Genomic DNA, 16,077 nt, shown 5'->3' with positions numbered 1-16,077 from the left:
AAAAAAACATTATTTCAGCAAATAAAAGAAACAAACTTCACAGATCTGTGGGACAACTAAGTCATTTGAGCCCTGTTGGACTGGGGACTCTGTTACGTATCACCTCTCAGATGACTGGGCAGGCACCGTTCCCTTACAACAGGAACACACTCAAACTGTGCATAAAGGAAAATAAATAACTGAAGGGTTAGAGGGAGAGAAAAATCAAAGTTTTATTGTTATAATTACACAGCACAATGATAAGGGTAATTTTTCTTAAATCAGAAAATAAATTCTAGGTTCCAGTTCCCTGAAGGATATAAAATATTAGAGGATTTTTTATGGTTGTAATCACAAACTCATTTCTCCAGCCACTACTGGCCCTGTCTAATTAGGGCAAAGTATGTTAATGATACAGCGGCACAGCCCAGAGACGTCTTCAGTTGCAATATTAATTGCATTTAGGGAAAGAAGCATGAATTGTGCTTATACAAGCTAATTAGTATGGCTTTGCTAATTAATACTGGAAAGTCAAACTGCCTTTGTCTTGTCAACTACAATTAGCTGAAGATGTTTAAATTTCTTTTCTTCTTCCTGTTCTTCCAGTAGCAAACTCACTGTACCTGACAAGCAATGAAACCACATGCTGGTGTGCTCGGTGGCAGTCAGCGCAGCAAGTCCATCCCACTTTCCTCTAGGAGACCCCGTGCCCCCTACAGCACACATCACTCTTCATCTCCCGTTATCCCCATGGACACAAGTCCCTGAACTAGGGCCTTCTCCTCCCAAGGACAGAGATGCTGCCTTATTGAGGCCACGATCCAGATTCATCCCACAAACATTTTACTTTTAAATATTGCTGTGTAAAGAACGAATTATTTACCAGGGCATCTATGATGCTCCCCATCACGTACAAGAAACCCCATCAGACTTATCAGTGAGATCCAGTCAGCGAGTTCACCAGCCCCAGAGCACACTGCTTCATTCCCAGTGCTCTGGGGAGGGCGGCATAGCCATTAGCACTCTTCAGGGCGCCAGCAGAGACGTCACCTCTACAGAGGTTTATCCCAAAGACCCAGACTGTACTATAGCACCTGAGAGGTGTTTATTCCATTTCACTTAGGGCCATAAGCCTGTTTGCAGAACGGCTGATGAAAAGCAACATCCACATCTGTCAGCACCCAGGGCAGGAGGAGCCCTTCTGCATCTCCGCAGCCGTGGAGGTTTAATATCAAACTAATAAGCCGTGGATCATGGGTGAAAAAAAGGGGGAGAGGGATGAAAAGGAAGGCAAGACACCAGGAATTTAAATCAGGCAAACAACTGCTGAAGTGTCAACTTGAAAGGAGTCTGAAAACAAGACCATCTAGGTGAGACACTGATCTAGAAAGGATGAAAAAAAAAAAAAAATCACATAAAGATTTTGTTGGATGGCAGAGAGGAAAGTGGGGCTGATGGTACAAGTGCTGGAGCCCTTGGGCAGGCAGCTAATGGAAGAGCCCCGTCCAAAGGGGACAGACCTCTGCCACCCCTAACACTGTAGAAGACAAGAAGGGACCCATCTTTCCCTACCAGGGAGATGTTACCTGGGGATGGAGGAGAACCATCTACCACCAGTGAAAAGAAGGAGCTATACCGTCACCTTTCTCCTCAAAAGGGGAAAAAAGAAAAACAGTCTCTCTTCTTCTGTTTGAAGCAATTTTCTGATATTTACTGAACAAAATTCAAATTCTGAATAAAGTCCACGGCTCACAATCTGCAATCCATCGTCCAAAGTGCTACAGAATACAGCCTATTCATGTCAGACTGATGTAAGCTTTACTGGAAGATCACAAGACCTGCAGTTTTCCACAGAGTAATCCTTGGGAATAAGCACTGAACACTGACTGCTGCTTTATCCTCTGCTGATGGATGATGCACAACACCAATTAATGCTTTAACACTGGAAGTTCCAGTTTCTTCAGCTCTCTGCTAGCCTGTTTAATATGACAAACTTTTGAAGGCAAACAAACAATTCAAAACACAGGCTTAACGAGCCAAAAAAAAAAAAAAACCAAAAAAAAACCCACCTTTAAAATGTTTTTAAAAAAACACATCAAAACATTTAAAACATAACAGCAAATTTATCCTCTGATACGTCCAGTGAGCACAATGCAAAATTGACTGCATAGAATTTAAAATGATAACAAGGCAGCATGTAATGAGATCAGATGGTAAACAGGATTAATTCAGTTTTCTTTGGAAATATCAGTTCTGACCTGCATCTCCACAGAAAGTGGCTGAGCATACAAAAATGTTTGCCCACAATGTAAGACCACTCCAGAACCAGAATCAATTAACACTCTCATTATAGAAAATCTAACGTTGAAACAGCAAGAACAAATTAAAAAAAAAAAAAAAAAAAACTAGCAGATGCATGGCAACCTATTAATAGTAGAGCAGGGGCACTCCAGTTCTGCCCTTCGGTGCCCTAGCAGAGTTAAGCCGAAGTCCGAAACGCAGTGTTAGCCCTGCAGTTTGAGATCTGGGGTTTAGAGCAGAGGTCTGTTTAGCACCTACTTACCAGCCAGCGATGTGTGCCCACTTTTTCATTAGTAATCAAATTAATCCAGCGTAAAACACATCTACAGAATGAATGTCTACATCCTGGATATTGCTCAGGGTTTTTTTGCGACTAGAAGAAGCTGCAGGAATCTCACAACTCGTTCATTAGCAAAAACACTGATTCACAAAACAGCTTAATGTGGATACTTCATTTATTCCTGAGAATGAAGAATCACAGAATTATAGAACTACAGAACGGTTTGGGTTGGAAGGGACCTTTAAAGCTCATTCAATTCCAACCTCCCTGCCCTGGGCAGGAACAGCTTCCACCAGACCAGGTCACCCAAAGCCCCACCCAGCCTGGCCTTGAACATCTCCAGGGATGCGGCACCCACAGCTTCTCTGGGCAACCTGGGCCAGTGCCTCACCACCCTCACAGTAAAGATTTTTTTCCTTATGTCTAATCTAAACCTACCCTCTTCCAGTTTAAAGCGATCGTATACAATAGTCATGAAACTGCACATAAACCTCCCTACTGCCTGGTTTTGTGGCCTCTATTATATTTGGTCCTTGAGGGAACTGCCAATAAAATAGACAAACCCAGCAGAAAATTAAGAGATATTATAAAAAACTGGTTTGTGGTAATTCTGTCGCATCTCATCTACTTGTCCTTTGCACACTTGAGACTGAACCAAAGGCCCCCAAAGAAAGGAGTTAATTCAGTATGAAATTAAGGGCTTGCTTCTGATCTAAAACTGCTAACAAAGAGAAAACAAGTTGCCAAAAAAAAAAAAAAAAAAAAAAGGGAAGACCACCAGATCTCACCCAACACTTCTTCCAGATGAGCATGGAGCCAGAGCGTGCCAAGACCAGCAGTAGCAATAGAAACTTTTATAATGCTTATTTGCTATTCATTTCTGAATATTTGGAACTGATCCACTGTTTAAATGAACCAAGCTTTGCATATGTTACTGCTGTGTAAAACAATTTAAAAATCACACAAGATGAACACTTACCATCTCTGCTCTTTGCTTATGATTTCCCACTTCTTCCAGAACTTGAGACAGCTGAGCCTTCAAGACAAAAAAAAAAAAAAAAATAGAAAATGACGTCTAGGACATATTTTTTGAGGTTTAATAAGACTACGTTCCTCTCTTCCAACCAAAAAAGCCACCACGGGCAAGATGATTTTCAAGGCATTGAAAAGGAATTGTAAATGTTCGGTCTTGTTATGTCCTATCATGATCCCATTCCATGAGACAATCCTGTCCCAAAGAGCATGCAGCCTACATACACAAGAAAGAGGAGGTTTATTGTAGAGAGGAAACCCACTGGATTAGCTATCCCAAACTTAAATCCCACGGTCCAGTCAGAGAACTGCGCCTCCTCTCCATTTCTTTGGAAGTTGCATGAAGAGTGGTCTAAAACTCACACAATCCTGCCAAGCTAAACTTCAGAGAAAGGAGAGGCTTACTGCACAGCTCCTGAAAGGTGTGTCTATGTGTGAAGAGAATTTCATGGGAAAAGTTCTGTTGAAGTTCTGGGGGTTGGTTTGGGAAGCCTTCAAAATCACTGTGGCAGAGTACAGAGCAAATCCTCTCTGGAACATAACCCAATGGAATTTCTGTGAGAAAAGGTCCCAATGCAAGATTTTTTCCTTTTCAAAAGGAAATTTGAAATTTAAAGAATCTCAAACCAGAGTGGAAATACCTTGTTACCCCTGCATAATGTGGGGAGGAATGGGAATCTGACTCAGAGGAGGGGCTTTCACAGAGTTCTGTTTATGAAAAAGGATTTTAAACGAAATGGATATTTTGGAGGTAAGAGAAGCAACTTACATTACCTGAGCGTTATTACTTGCCACATCTTTTACTTCACAACTATTTCACTTTGCTAGCCTGCAGTCAGCCTTTCTCTGCTTAGCAGAAAGTCCAAAAAATAGTCACAACTGATGACAGAAAACCTAATTTAAACAATGTAAACAAACAAGACAAGAAACCCAACTTTCCTACAAACCAATTCACGTTATTCCAAGCAGATATTCATTAAAACCCTCTGGAGTCCCTCTAACAATCTCTTGCCACCCATGAAATAGTTCTTTTGAGGACTATATCCAAACCAGAGACAAATCACAAGCAGTTTACTACAATGAAAAGGAAAATATTAAGCTCTGAAGGCTAACTGCACTGAAATGCAAGCAAACAAAAAAATTACAGTCTTAGAGCTCAGCACAGCAGAAGTTCAGTTTTGCAAACACACAATCAAACAGTTCAACACTTTCCTGGCCTCAGGGCTCAGCGGAAACTGAAAAAGTTACAGATTCTTGCATGCAGGGCCTGGGATCATGTGATATTATTTAAGGAACAGACATTCAAATAAGCTGAAAAGAGTTTTAATACAAGCCTGGGACCTGGCACAGGGAAACGAAACACGTTCATTAAACACCGTGGGAGATGCCAGTCGTGACCAAACACGGAGTGCACGTACAACCAAGTGAGAAGAAAAGAATGAAATTATCACCGAGTTTGATGCGGAAACATCAGGAAACTATAAATTTACAGACATCTAGGAAAGACTTTTCCCCTCACTACTACTGAATAACGCAGGATTACACCAGCAAGCCGGAGCCAGAAGAGAGTCACACAGAGCACAATTACAAAACATTCCCCTCAAAGATTTTATGTATTGGAGATGCTAGCACAGCCTTTGCAAAACATCCCAAGATTGAATATTTTTTTATCAATGTCCTCCAACTTTTCTGTGTATTTAATAGCCGTCATCTATATGAAGACACATACGACCTTTAGATGAGAAGTTCCTAACTAGATGCAAAGAGTCATTAAGAATTACATATTTGCTTACAGTAGCTACCACTCCTGAATTTCTCTGTTCAGCCTCCTGTTAGTAAAGACTACTACAGAATAACAGAGCAATTCAGATTGGAAGAGGCCAGTTCAATCCCCTGCTCAGAGCAGGGTCAGTGACATCAGGATGCTCCGGGCTCCTGGTCAGCCGGGTTCTGAGATTCTCCACGAAGCCAAACTCTAAAACCTCTCTGATAAACCTGTGCCAAGCTTTGGTCACCTTCACAGTGGAAATATTTTTCTTTATAATATCAAGACAACAACACCCTAAGAACCTGTTTAACTAGACTGGTGTAAGAGCATTTTAAAATACAAGATCTTGATAAAATTCAGGGGGAAAAAAAGGGTAGAAAAGACCCTGGCACATTTTACTTCAGGAAGAGGTTGCAGAAGCTTTTAGACAGGAGAGAAATAATACAAAGAGATAGGAGCAATCAGAAACATAAGCAGGAAATATTCTGTAATTTATCTTATATATAATATGGCTTGGGGAAAATAACCAAATACAAACCTCTCAAGTCGCTATGCCAGCAGAGACCTACAGGCAAATCTGGACAGCAAGTTCCAAACAGCACGGTAACAGCAGATCAATATGATTTGGAGAAGCAATCCGATAAGAATTAAATCACAAAGTAGGTTTACTTCATTGCATTTATTCCTAGGCAGCTCATCTCAAAGGGTAAGAGTAGCTAACTAGTGGGAATTCAGAGAACAGCAACTAAACTTACTAGATTGATGGAAGAAATGATTTATGAAGATTAAAAGATTTTTAAACATATGGTTTGACTTCAGCTCCCACAGAAGAGCAAAAGGGACATATTTAATGCATTGAGAGCTGTTACGGGGATACAGCTGGAATCAAGGAGGCTTTTCCAGCCCAGCTGATGCCATCTGACGCGCTCGCAGGCCGGAGCCGGGACCCTGCCGACCACCCGCTCCCGGCCCGTGCCGCACACGCAGGCAGGCCCAGCAGAACAAGGCAAAGCCCAAACTTTTGGTGTGGTCCCCTGTGCCTGCTCTCGCCTGGCCATGAAACAGATGATCTGAATGCTTTATCACATCCAGCTTGTAAACATTAGCCCTACCCCAGACTTTTTATTAGCTTAAATCAAATATTGAACCTAGCTCAGCTGTTAGAGGACAGCTGCTTGCAAAGTGATTCACTGCCATATTCCTTCTAGGCCACAAGAAAATACAACCTAATCACCAGCAGCATGACAGATGCACACATTTTTAATTATGAAGAAAGAAATTAGGCTCTGAACTTATCCCCACGTCTCAGTTAATCAGAGTGCTTCGGAGGAGCTGCCAGCCACCACAGCCAGGGATGGAAGGAGCTGCTGAGGGCCCTGGACCGGTGCCTGACCGCGTGCTGAGCCCCCACACCCAGCCCCGCTTCGGGCATCGGCCAGGAAAGACCTGAAAGAAACAGCGTTATTTCTTAGAATTTACCTTTTCAGGAATGAAGTGCTGGATTTCTCGGTTCAATCATTTCTGGCCACCTGCAGCCAACAAAAGCGCGAGCAATGAACCTGAGCCACTTCGGGTGGCTGGGAAGGAGATGGTGGGCAAGTCCTTGATCCCGGCACCAGCAGGTACGGGAGGGCTTCCTGCAGCAGATGCTGGAGCAGCTTGCCAGTTCCATCTCAGAGTTTTGCACTGGGAAAAGTAGTGTCCTGCCTACACATAGCTCAGCTCTGTTTTGCAGGGTTTTTGACTGAACACATTCACCCTGGTACCTCAGGAAACTCTCAGTAGAAAACACTTGCATGTTCAGTTTTCAGATTACGCATAAAACAACTTAAAGCTCCAAGGAAATTCTCATTACTTAATACACACGTTAAATTCCCATGGATCACTCAGCTCAAGCAGTAAGAAATCTGATAAGCAAACAGACACTAAGAATCAGATATACAAATACAGGTAAATTCCAATTTACATGCTACTGAAGGTAGCACAACCAGGTAGAAGAAAATCAAATAAGTAGCAAAAGCAGGAAAAAAAAAATCCTCTCAAGTATTCGGTCAATTACTTTAAGCCTTCAAAAAAGGGGTTTGTCAATTCAAAACATTCATCTTACATGACAACACAGTCTAATCTACTGTCAACGCTACTGTCATCCTCAAAAGAGAGTGGCAGGAGAGGGAAGATAACCTGTGCTCTGGCCTCGCCGGGATACTGCAGCTCAGGGCTGAAGGAGGAGCAGGAACAGTTTCCAAGGAGAGAAACTGATTCAGCTCCTGAGGAGACATTTCTGAATTGTTTACCTTGCTTCCCTGCATCAATAATTCTTCTTCTACACCTTCCACAAATCAGCCTTCACTGGTAATGCTGGAGGAGGCTGGTCAGGGAGGGTTTAATGAATGAAACTAAAGCAATCTGGTGGTTACAACGGCGGCGTTAACACCGATTGAATCAACAGCCCCACTCTCTTCTCCGGGGGCTGAACGGGAGCCGACAGCCCTGACCGATAGGCAAGCAGCTCAGATGTGAGCCTCACCTGTAGGAAAAAATTAGCTACTCCATCTCTAATGAACAGTCTCTCTCTATACAACAATACCCTCCACTCTACAAGCAATTAGCAAATCGAAGCACTCTCTTTGTGGACCTGCATTAATTTACTCCTCGACGTTGCACATTAAATAGCTCACAGGTACAGCACAGCACAGTAGTAGCAACAGCCAAAGCCATAAAATTAAACCTTCCTTCAAAGAGTTAGGGAAGTAAAATTATGCGTGCTGCATAATACAGGGAATAAATCAAAACAGCCTTCATTTGGAAACATCATTTCAGTCTTATGCTTTCATCAAAAAACATGATTATCTTAACAGTCACATTAATACAACGTTGGTACTTTACAAAGGAGAGAAGCGAGCAACACGTTCACCACCTCAAATTAAAAAGAATCATTTTTATTCTTCCTCATCGGGGTGAAATACCTGAGAACACACCCAGCTGCCTGTTTCACAGCTATAAATCCCAACTGCGGGTCCCCAGAAGGAAGGCCACAGCACCGCACGGGAGGGGAAGAGGAGGAGGTTCGGCCTGGCAGAGCTCTAACGCAGCTGCAAAACATGGCACTTGTACAGCACGCCGAAGCCCAGCACGCCCTTAGCGGCATTTTATATGCAACAGTTGTATGCAAATTCAAGTCAAGTGTGATGATTGGCAAATTTAGGTATAATGTTAATTAATAGCTATTTCAAATTAATTAAGATAAATTCTTGCCTCTCCTCTTTGAGAAAGTTAACGCCACATAATTTAAATGTACAAGGATACAGTTGCACCCCGTCACATAAAAATACAGCCTGATATGTTCTAACACGCCAAATAATTTCGGTCTCCTTGTGCTGGCTGCTCCCCATTCCCCGGGTAATTTCACAGTACCTTATTTATCTGATCACTTACAAAAGAAAATAGAAGATGAAGCTTCTTGGCTAGAGCTAGATGGCCTTAATGTGTGGCTAAAGCACAATGTGACCTGTAACAGAGTCCAAGCTAGCGTATCTTATCTGATGCCATAAGCTGAGGAAAAAGGAAAAGAAAAAGCACAACATCGCTGCTTTCTATCAGATTCAGGAGACACAAGGAAAATACAGGGCATCAAAGCTGCAACTGAAATACAAAGGAAACCCCAAAACGTGGCTGCACTCCCAGGACAATTCTGCTAAGGAAAGCACTGATCGTGACTCTTATAATTCAATCATAAATCTAAAAACATAGCTCTATGCACCAGGCTGATGAGTTACATGGAACAACAGGGGAGCACCACGAGAACACTTTGAAGAGAAAGTTGCAATCACAGATTATCTCACACACAAAGTTATTTTTACAAGATTCTGGCTTGTAGGGAAAATAGGAGGAAAACTTTGCTTTCACAAAAGCCACAGCTTACTTATGGGGGTGGCAGAGACTGAGACAGAAGTAACTCCTCCGCCACTTGCAGTTAGACTTCAGTGTATTTACATACATGCATGATCCTGCATATTAAAATATTGTGAGAGCTGAAATGAAATTTTCATCAGTGTTCCATCTGAAATCTCACCCGTGGGATTCAACTTCCAACACTTAATGCATGCATTTGCCTGTTCATCCTTTAAAGTTACATATCCATTTATACCATTTATATGCTAGCCAATACCTTCCGCCTTCAGCCCGTTAGCGCAGCATTACTGCGCATCGGGACCAGTACGGTATTGTTTCAGCATCTCTGAAGTGCACTGCAAAATTACACTGGGCTAAATGGTCATTTCTAATCCAAAATATTTTGATGCTTTGTAGATTAAATTACTGATCTTTCACAAAACTGCATCGGTTGAGATCACAGTCAGGAAGACGGGTTACTATCGGACATTGCTAAACAATTTCCTTGCTGCTTTACAGATTCAACTTTGCTGTTCTCAAGAAAGTTCTCCTGGTTATAAAATCCCATGCATACTCTTTATAAAGTGGGAAATCACAGCTACAAATAAACTCTGGCGTTGCCTCAAAAGCATCAAAACCACCATGTTATCTTACAGGAGCTGGACTGGCGGCAGCGGGGGGATCGGTCTGAGGCAAAGGTGAATAGGAAAATTCCTCAACAATTTTTGAATGTGTTTCAGAAATCTATACACAGTGAAGCGACGCTCACTCTGACCTGCTGAAAAGCTGCAACAGGCAAAACAGAGACCAGTACTTAACTGACAGAATTTATATTGTGTGGAGAGGCTTATGGCTCAATGAAAAGCACATGTCTCAGGCTACAGCTGATGTGGTTTTCCATGTAATTTAGTCCTTAATTTTACCCCGAGCAAGGGGGGTAAAAGACAGGAAACTAAAACGCCTTAAGATGTCCCCACATCTCCAGGGACTGGTGCTCCTGGGCACCACAGCAAAGCGCAGCACGCGGGGACTGAAGGCTCCGTGCAGAGCGGTGAAGGGTGTTTTTCATCAAAAAAACAAGAGCTGCTACTTCTCTGAGAACCAGTTTCCTACTGGATGTGATGTGCGGCAGGGAAATGCCGCCCCCAAGTGAGAGACAAAAAGCAGCTGGTCACCAAAACGAAGGATGAATAAAGCAAAGGCTCTTGGGTGCTAAAGTAAAAAATGATACTGCAAATTGAAAAATTGCTGAAGTCATAGTTATAATTACCGAAGATACAGGGAAAACATCTGCAAGATATGGGCTCCTGTCAACATGCTATCAAGATTTACTGGACAAAGAGATAATAACCAAACCTCCCTCTTGCTCTTACGTCTCAAGGACAGACCAATCTCTCTCCTTCTCTTTTAATGGAGACAATCACCTAGTAATGTCAAGAATTCTTGACAGTAAGCTCATTATAATGAAATCACCCCAAACTCTCACTGGTTAGGCTATGAGAAAGGAGTATAAACAAAGTCACTGCGGAACAAGCGATAAGAGGAAGATAAGATTTCAAGCTGAGATTGCCCACATCTTTATTCCTGGCAAGTCACTTGACTTCGCTTAAAATAAGCTGCCTAGTTCTGTAGCAGAGACCTGGCTTTTGTTCTCACTCTGCCTACCAACTGCCGAGAGACCCAGGGCAAAGCACCAACCTCTCTGGAACTCCTTTTCCCCCTCTCTAATGTAAAGATAATACTTACTTTGTAAAATCATCCAAAAATCTCTGACCAGGGGTAATCTCTGAGCACAAGGTGCCAAAATTGACACACAATGTACCAGATGGGCCAGTAAAAGGCTCAAGCACCACAGAAAGTGCAGAACTCGAGCACCTCCACGTTCAGAGGTGGTGGTAACCCAACCCCCCCGATCCTCAAAGCAAAGGTGACCTTCACAACTGCAGTAAAACGTTAAACTTGGGAGAAAGATTTTGAACTTCTCAAAATCTATTCCATCAACACTGTTCACATAATCTCCCAGGCAGATGCTGTCAGGTAAGGAACACAGTACAGAAGCAAATCAGGGAGATGGCAAAATGCAGAGCATTCTGTTCAGGAAAGGATGAGTCCCTGGAGATCAGACAGCCCTGTGCCAAACTGAAACACACACGAAGAAAGCCGGTGGGTGCAGGTAGGTAGGAAAATAAGGGGCTCAGGTGTTACTGGATTTTTCACATGACAAAAAAGCACCAGATTTGCAAAAATACCTCAAAACAAGAGCAAGCTTTTGTTGTTTTACTGTCTGAGCTGCAGCCGAGGTTGAGGCGAGATTGAGGGGCAACAGCTGAGCGACTTCTCTCTCCTCCTGCTTTTCCTTGATGTTTTTGTTCAACAACTTATGCTAAGACAGAGCACAGAGACCAAAAGACTGGCACAGCTCTGCTGGGAATAATACACTTTTGCGATAGGTCTCCTTCCCTCCATCCTAATCAAATGGTGCCGCAGCCCCTGGGGAGAGAATACATTGCCAAACAAAAAAAAAAAAAAATGTGAGTTTGCAGCTGCTTCCTCAACAGCAAAGGGCAGCCTGACGGATGAAACTCTGCCAAGCCAATCGCTTCGAGCGTGATGCAGTCGGCCGGTACAGCATCTCCCAGACACACACGAGTGACTGCCGGATGCTGCTGGACTCTCCAAAGGAGTCATTCCCCATCACTGGAACACCCATCACAGAAGCCTCTGCCACTAATATTCTCTCTGTGGGCTCGGAAATATTCCTGCCTCAGAAAAGCAGCTGGGTGTGCAGCCGTAGCAGGGAGCCCCTTCTCTTTTGCTGCTCCCTAGCAAAATTTTAACCCAAGCGCAGAAAGATAACCTGGCATAAAATCTGTCTGTTGAGGGATGACCACAAATCTCATGCCAGGAGTAAAATAGATCATTAAGATATTAGTGCAACTAAAAAACATTAGGAGAGCGCCAGCTCAGGGAAACAGCAAAAAGGGAAGGGAATATAAATTATTTGAAGGACACCAAAAAGAATTAATTTTACTGGGCTGTGATCAAATCTCTAAAGTCAAAATGAAGGGATACCAGCACCAGATTCTGAAACAAATGCAGCACCTCTGCGAATCTGATTATTCATCACTATTTAAGTGATCTGAAGACTGGTACTGTAAGCGATCCTGGGATCCAGTGAGCAGGATGTTTTCTTCAGGTTGTATTAACCCTTCCTGAACTGGGAAGCAGTGCTAGAGACTGCAAGCAGAAGACACAGTAGCTAACGGGAACAGAATCCCATGCTATTAGATGTAATGATGAAGCTGGTTGGGGAAGAGAGGAGTAAATGTTTGTGCATTTGTTTAATTTTTTGGCAAAATTTTAACTCCAGCAATTTTTTCTTTTTTTTTGTCTCCTTTGGATTATCAGAAGAATGAGTTCAGGCTCCAAAACTCCCGTCTTGATGAAAGCAAGCATTAACACTCATCCAAGGGATCCTCAAAAAACTAAAAGCGGTGACAATAGGACACCCAGCAACTCTACCAAATCGTGAACTTTTCTGCCTCACCTCCCAATGCATTTTTTCCAGTACCACCTCCCTGGATCTAGGTTCTCCCCTTGTCAGTTGCCTCCAGCTAGGTTTGATAGCCGGAGAGAAAGAAACAACATTTAGTTGATGAAGTCTGTAAATTAGCCAACAAAAATATTCACTCTTATCCATTCATCAGAAAAAAAAAATGGTGGAATTACATCTCCACCTAAAAAAGCCCTTCTAATTTCAGCCCAGTGAGTCAGCACTGCTACATCTCATCGCTAAGAATGATTCATTGTCACTGCACTTCTCAAAGTCAGGAATAAGGGTATTCACCCCAACTCACTGTCATCTCACAACCGCTCTGGATCCAGGCACCGTGTTTGCATAAAGTACTGCTATCATGATTTATCTGAGTGTGTCACTTTTAATTTAAAGGTATAAAGAGCTATCATCAGTCCACCAACCATAAAGCAACATTTTATTTTCAGTGGGCTGACAGTTGAATATCCAGAAAATATTCTTTCTTGCCAAGAAGGAGGGTCGCAATGCTTCTGAACATAGGGGTGGATGGCTGGTATGTTTGGAGAGATACAGTAATACTTGGTTAAGAGTTAAAGGCAGTTTTTCAGGGGAGTTATAATCTGAATAGAAATTCAGATGAAAGCAGTATAGACGGAAAGCCTCTGCCCCAAAAGGAAGCAGCGGTGGGGAAGAAGGTTTTGTGCACAGATTAGACACCAGCCAGAAGATCTGTAGCTGAATACTGGAATATCGGAAGCTAAACAGCAGCAAAGCTGTGGTTTTCTTTTTATACAAGTCTCCTAATACCACAGTTGCTTTAGTTAACCTTTCTAACTATTAAAATAACTACTGAACAGCTCATACTGACCTCAGCACCCCTGAGTACTCCATGGCAGCACCCTCCTCTAAGGTGCCCAAGGCTGTGTGGCGGCTGGTGATACGTGGTGGTAGTTCAGAAGAGATGTATTTAACGATATATGTGCTATGAGCCCCGTACCTAGCTAAACATCACTGCTGTCCACACAAACAGGCTCCCAAGAGGAGCCCTCAGGCCTGTCGGCACACTTCCCAGCACAACTGCTGTGAGCCAGCCGGCAATTGCCATTAGAGAAGTGAAGACCCACGTTTAAATCAAACTTTTTTCCCTTCTGATTTGATTTTAATCTAGTTTGGATTCTTATCCTGGTTTTCTGCACAGGCTGTGGTAGCTCAAATAAAGGTCAAGGAGGGGTTTAAGCCAGCACTGGCCTTGGCTTGTGAAATTACAGCCAGCGTGTTTTTGGCATCCAGCAGAACAGTGGGTAAAGTGCCTAAGCCTCGGAGGGTCTCCAACAAATTTGAAACACTCTTGGAAGTTGCTAGGTAACAACATTCACCTCCTGAACAGGATTGTGCAATGTTTGCTCTGGCGAAGTAATGCTTGCACTGTCCCTTGCTCCTGCCCCGGGAACACGTTTGCTGAGGATCTGTCTCCTCTGCTGCCAGTCCTCTGCTGCCAGAGTATTTCCAGTCTCTAGGCCGGGTGTGTAGTTGGATTTTGCTCAACAAAGCAAACATTACATTTTTAAACATAGCTATTATAATTAGCAGAAGCTCATTGCTCAATTCCCCTTCCAGGCGGGGATTTCCAAATGTCACAGCGTGCTTAGCACAGCTGATCTGCACCAACGGCCGCTCTAAACGCCGCTGACCTAGGAGGGTCCAGAGCAAAGAATCAAGTCCTTCCACGGGAGGTGAGATGAAAAAACAAACAGGATAACTGTCCTCCTTCATCCTGTGCTTTCATTTTCTTGCAGTATCTGTACAGCACTGTGAGCAACGCAAGTTTAGCAGAGAGACTCTCCTCTTCAATGCAGAAGGTATATTCACACTCGAGGCCAAGCAGGAATTTCTCTTGGAATTTTATATCTGTTCTCTGGATAAGCCACAGAGACAACTCTGTCTTGTCCTGGTTGTCCTGCCAGGGTATCATTGCATAAAACTAAAGCACAGTATAGGGGGAACAAAAAGGGAAAAAAACCCAAACTAGTACAGCTGCTGGCTGCTAAAACCATGCTGCAGAGGCTCTGGCAAATGCAGAGACGCAGTTTAAAACAGTATTTGCTTTCTAAATCTGTTTTGGAAAAGCAAAAACAACCTTAGTCTTTACCAGTAATACATGGCATTAAAAACAAATTGCAAAGTATATTTTCCCAACGCATATCTCCCCTCAACAAAGAGCTCCTACCCTTGAAGGTGAACGCCAGCACTTACATTTCCAAGTATTGCATAAATTAGTGGTTTCCAGCCTCCCTGCAGACAACTTCAAGAACCCTGGCAACTCTCCAGACCTCAGCACGTCCCATGGAACCAGCAAAAGCCCAGATGAGTTTATTAACGCAGGTCTCATGCTCCATCTCACCTGTGATGTACTTGTGTCTCACCCACAACTCCCACCTTGCTCTTCGGGATGTGCCAGCGTAAACTTCCTCCACCTCTCCAATGCCCCATGAAGAACTGAAGAGGATTAACACCAACCCAGCTCAACAAAAGGAGAAACCAAAGCACAAAGATCATGCATCCTTTGCAAGGCCACAGAGGCAGTCACAATTTACAATTATAATATTATACCTCATCAGTTTTTATACCTCATGTACAAACAGACCAGGATTTAGAGGTGGGATTTGCCTGAAGTTGTAGGAAAAAAAATAAAAGAAAACAAAAAAAAAAGAGATGTTAACAATACCTCTATCCAAAGACATTACTTACATTGAAAAAGTTAAAAAATCCTCCAAGATGACAACTGGAAGGAAAAAACATTTGTAAAATACATTTTTACCACTCTCAAAATCAAACATCCTTGCACAACATGGTCATGCTCCTGTAATCTCCTTGAAAAGGAGCAAAACTTTTCTACTTTTATTTGAGAATTAATTCAAAATAAACAAATCCCAATGGAATTTCAGCACACTGTAGAGGCTCCAGCAAAAATCATAAAAAAGCAAGCAAACTAAAAAGATCCTCTCTTGGCACGCTCTTGAAAGAAGGATTCACCACATTTCTAACTGACTGCCACCGTGCCTTAAATGAATTATCTATAAATAGGAAACAAATGCAAAGCAAGCACTTGAAGGAAACTGCAGGATTTTTTTTGTTTGTTTTCTCATGTTATTGCTTAATGGTTTGTGGGAAGGAGGTGGCTAATAACGTAGAAGAAACATGGTAAAAATAGAAAGAAACAGAAAAGGACGGGGTGTGGGAACGAGGGATAACAAGACATGAAGACATGCGAATGCATGAAGTGCACAAATT

At 42.7% G+C, this 16,077-nt stretch overlaps 1 protein-coding gene across 1 annotated transcript in view; it reads right to left on the bottom strand.

Moving 5' to 3' along the window:
- The window catches only part of MAD1L1 (mitotic arrest deficient 1 like 1), a 366,820-nt gene that overhangs the window by 182,949 nt on the left and 167,794 nt on the right, over positions 1 to 16,077 (bottom strand). The window contains exon 13 of the mRNA XM_086760107.1: positions 3,540 to 3,596. Coding sequence (XP_086616233.1) covers positions 3,540 to 3,596 — 57 coding nt within the window. The remainder of the gene's footprint in view (positions 1 to 3,539; positions 3,597 to 16,077) is intronic.

Source organism: Chlamydotis macqueenii, chromosome 15, assembly GCF_036417535.1.
Source record: "Chlamydotis macqueenii isolate bChlMac1 chromosome 15, bChlMac1.mat, whole genome shotgun sequence".
Taxonomy (NCBI): domain Eukaryota; kingdom Metazoa; phylum Chordata; class Aves; order Otidiformes; family Otididae; genus Chlamydotis; species Chlamydotis macqueenii.
The sequence above is the reverse complement of the archived record's forward strand: the minus strand, read 5'-3'. Positions and strand labels throughout refer to the sequence as shown.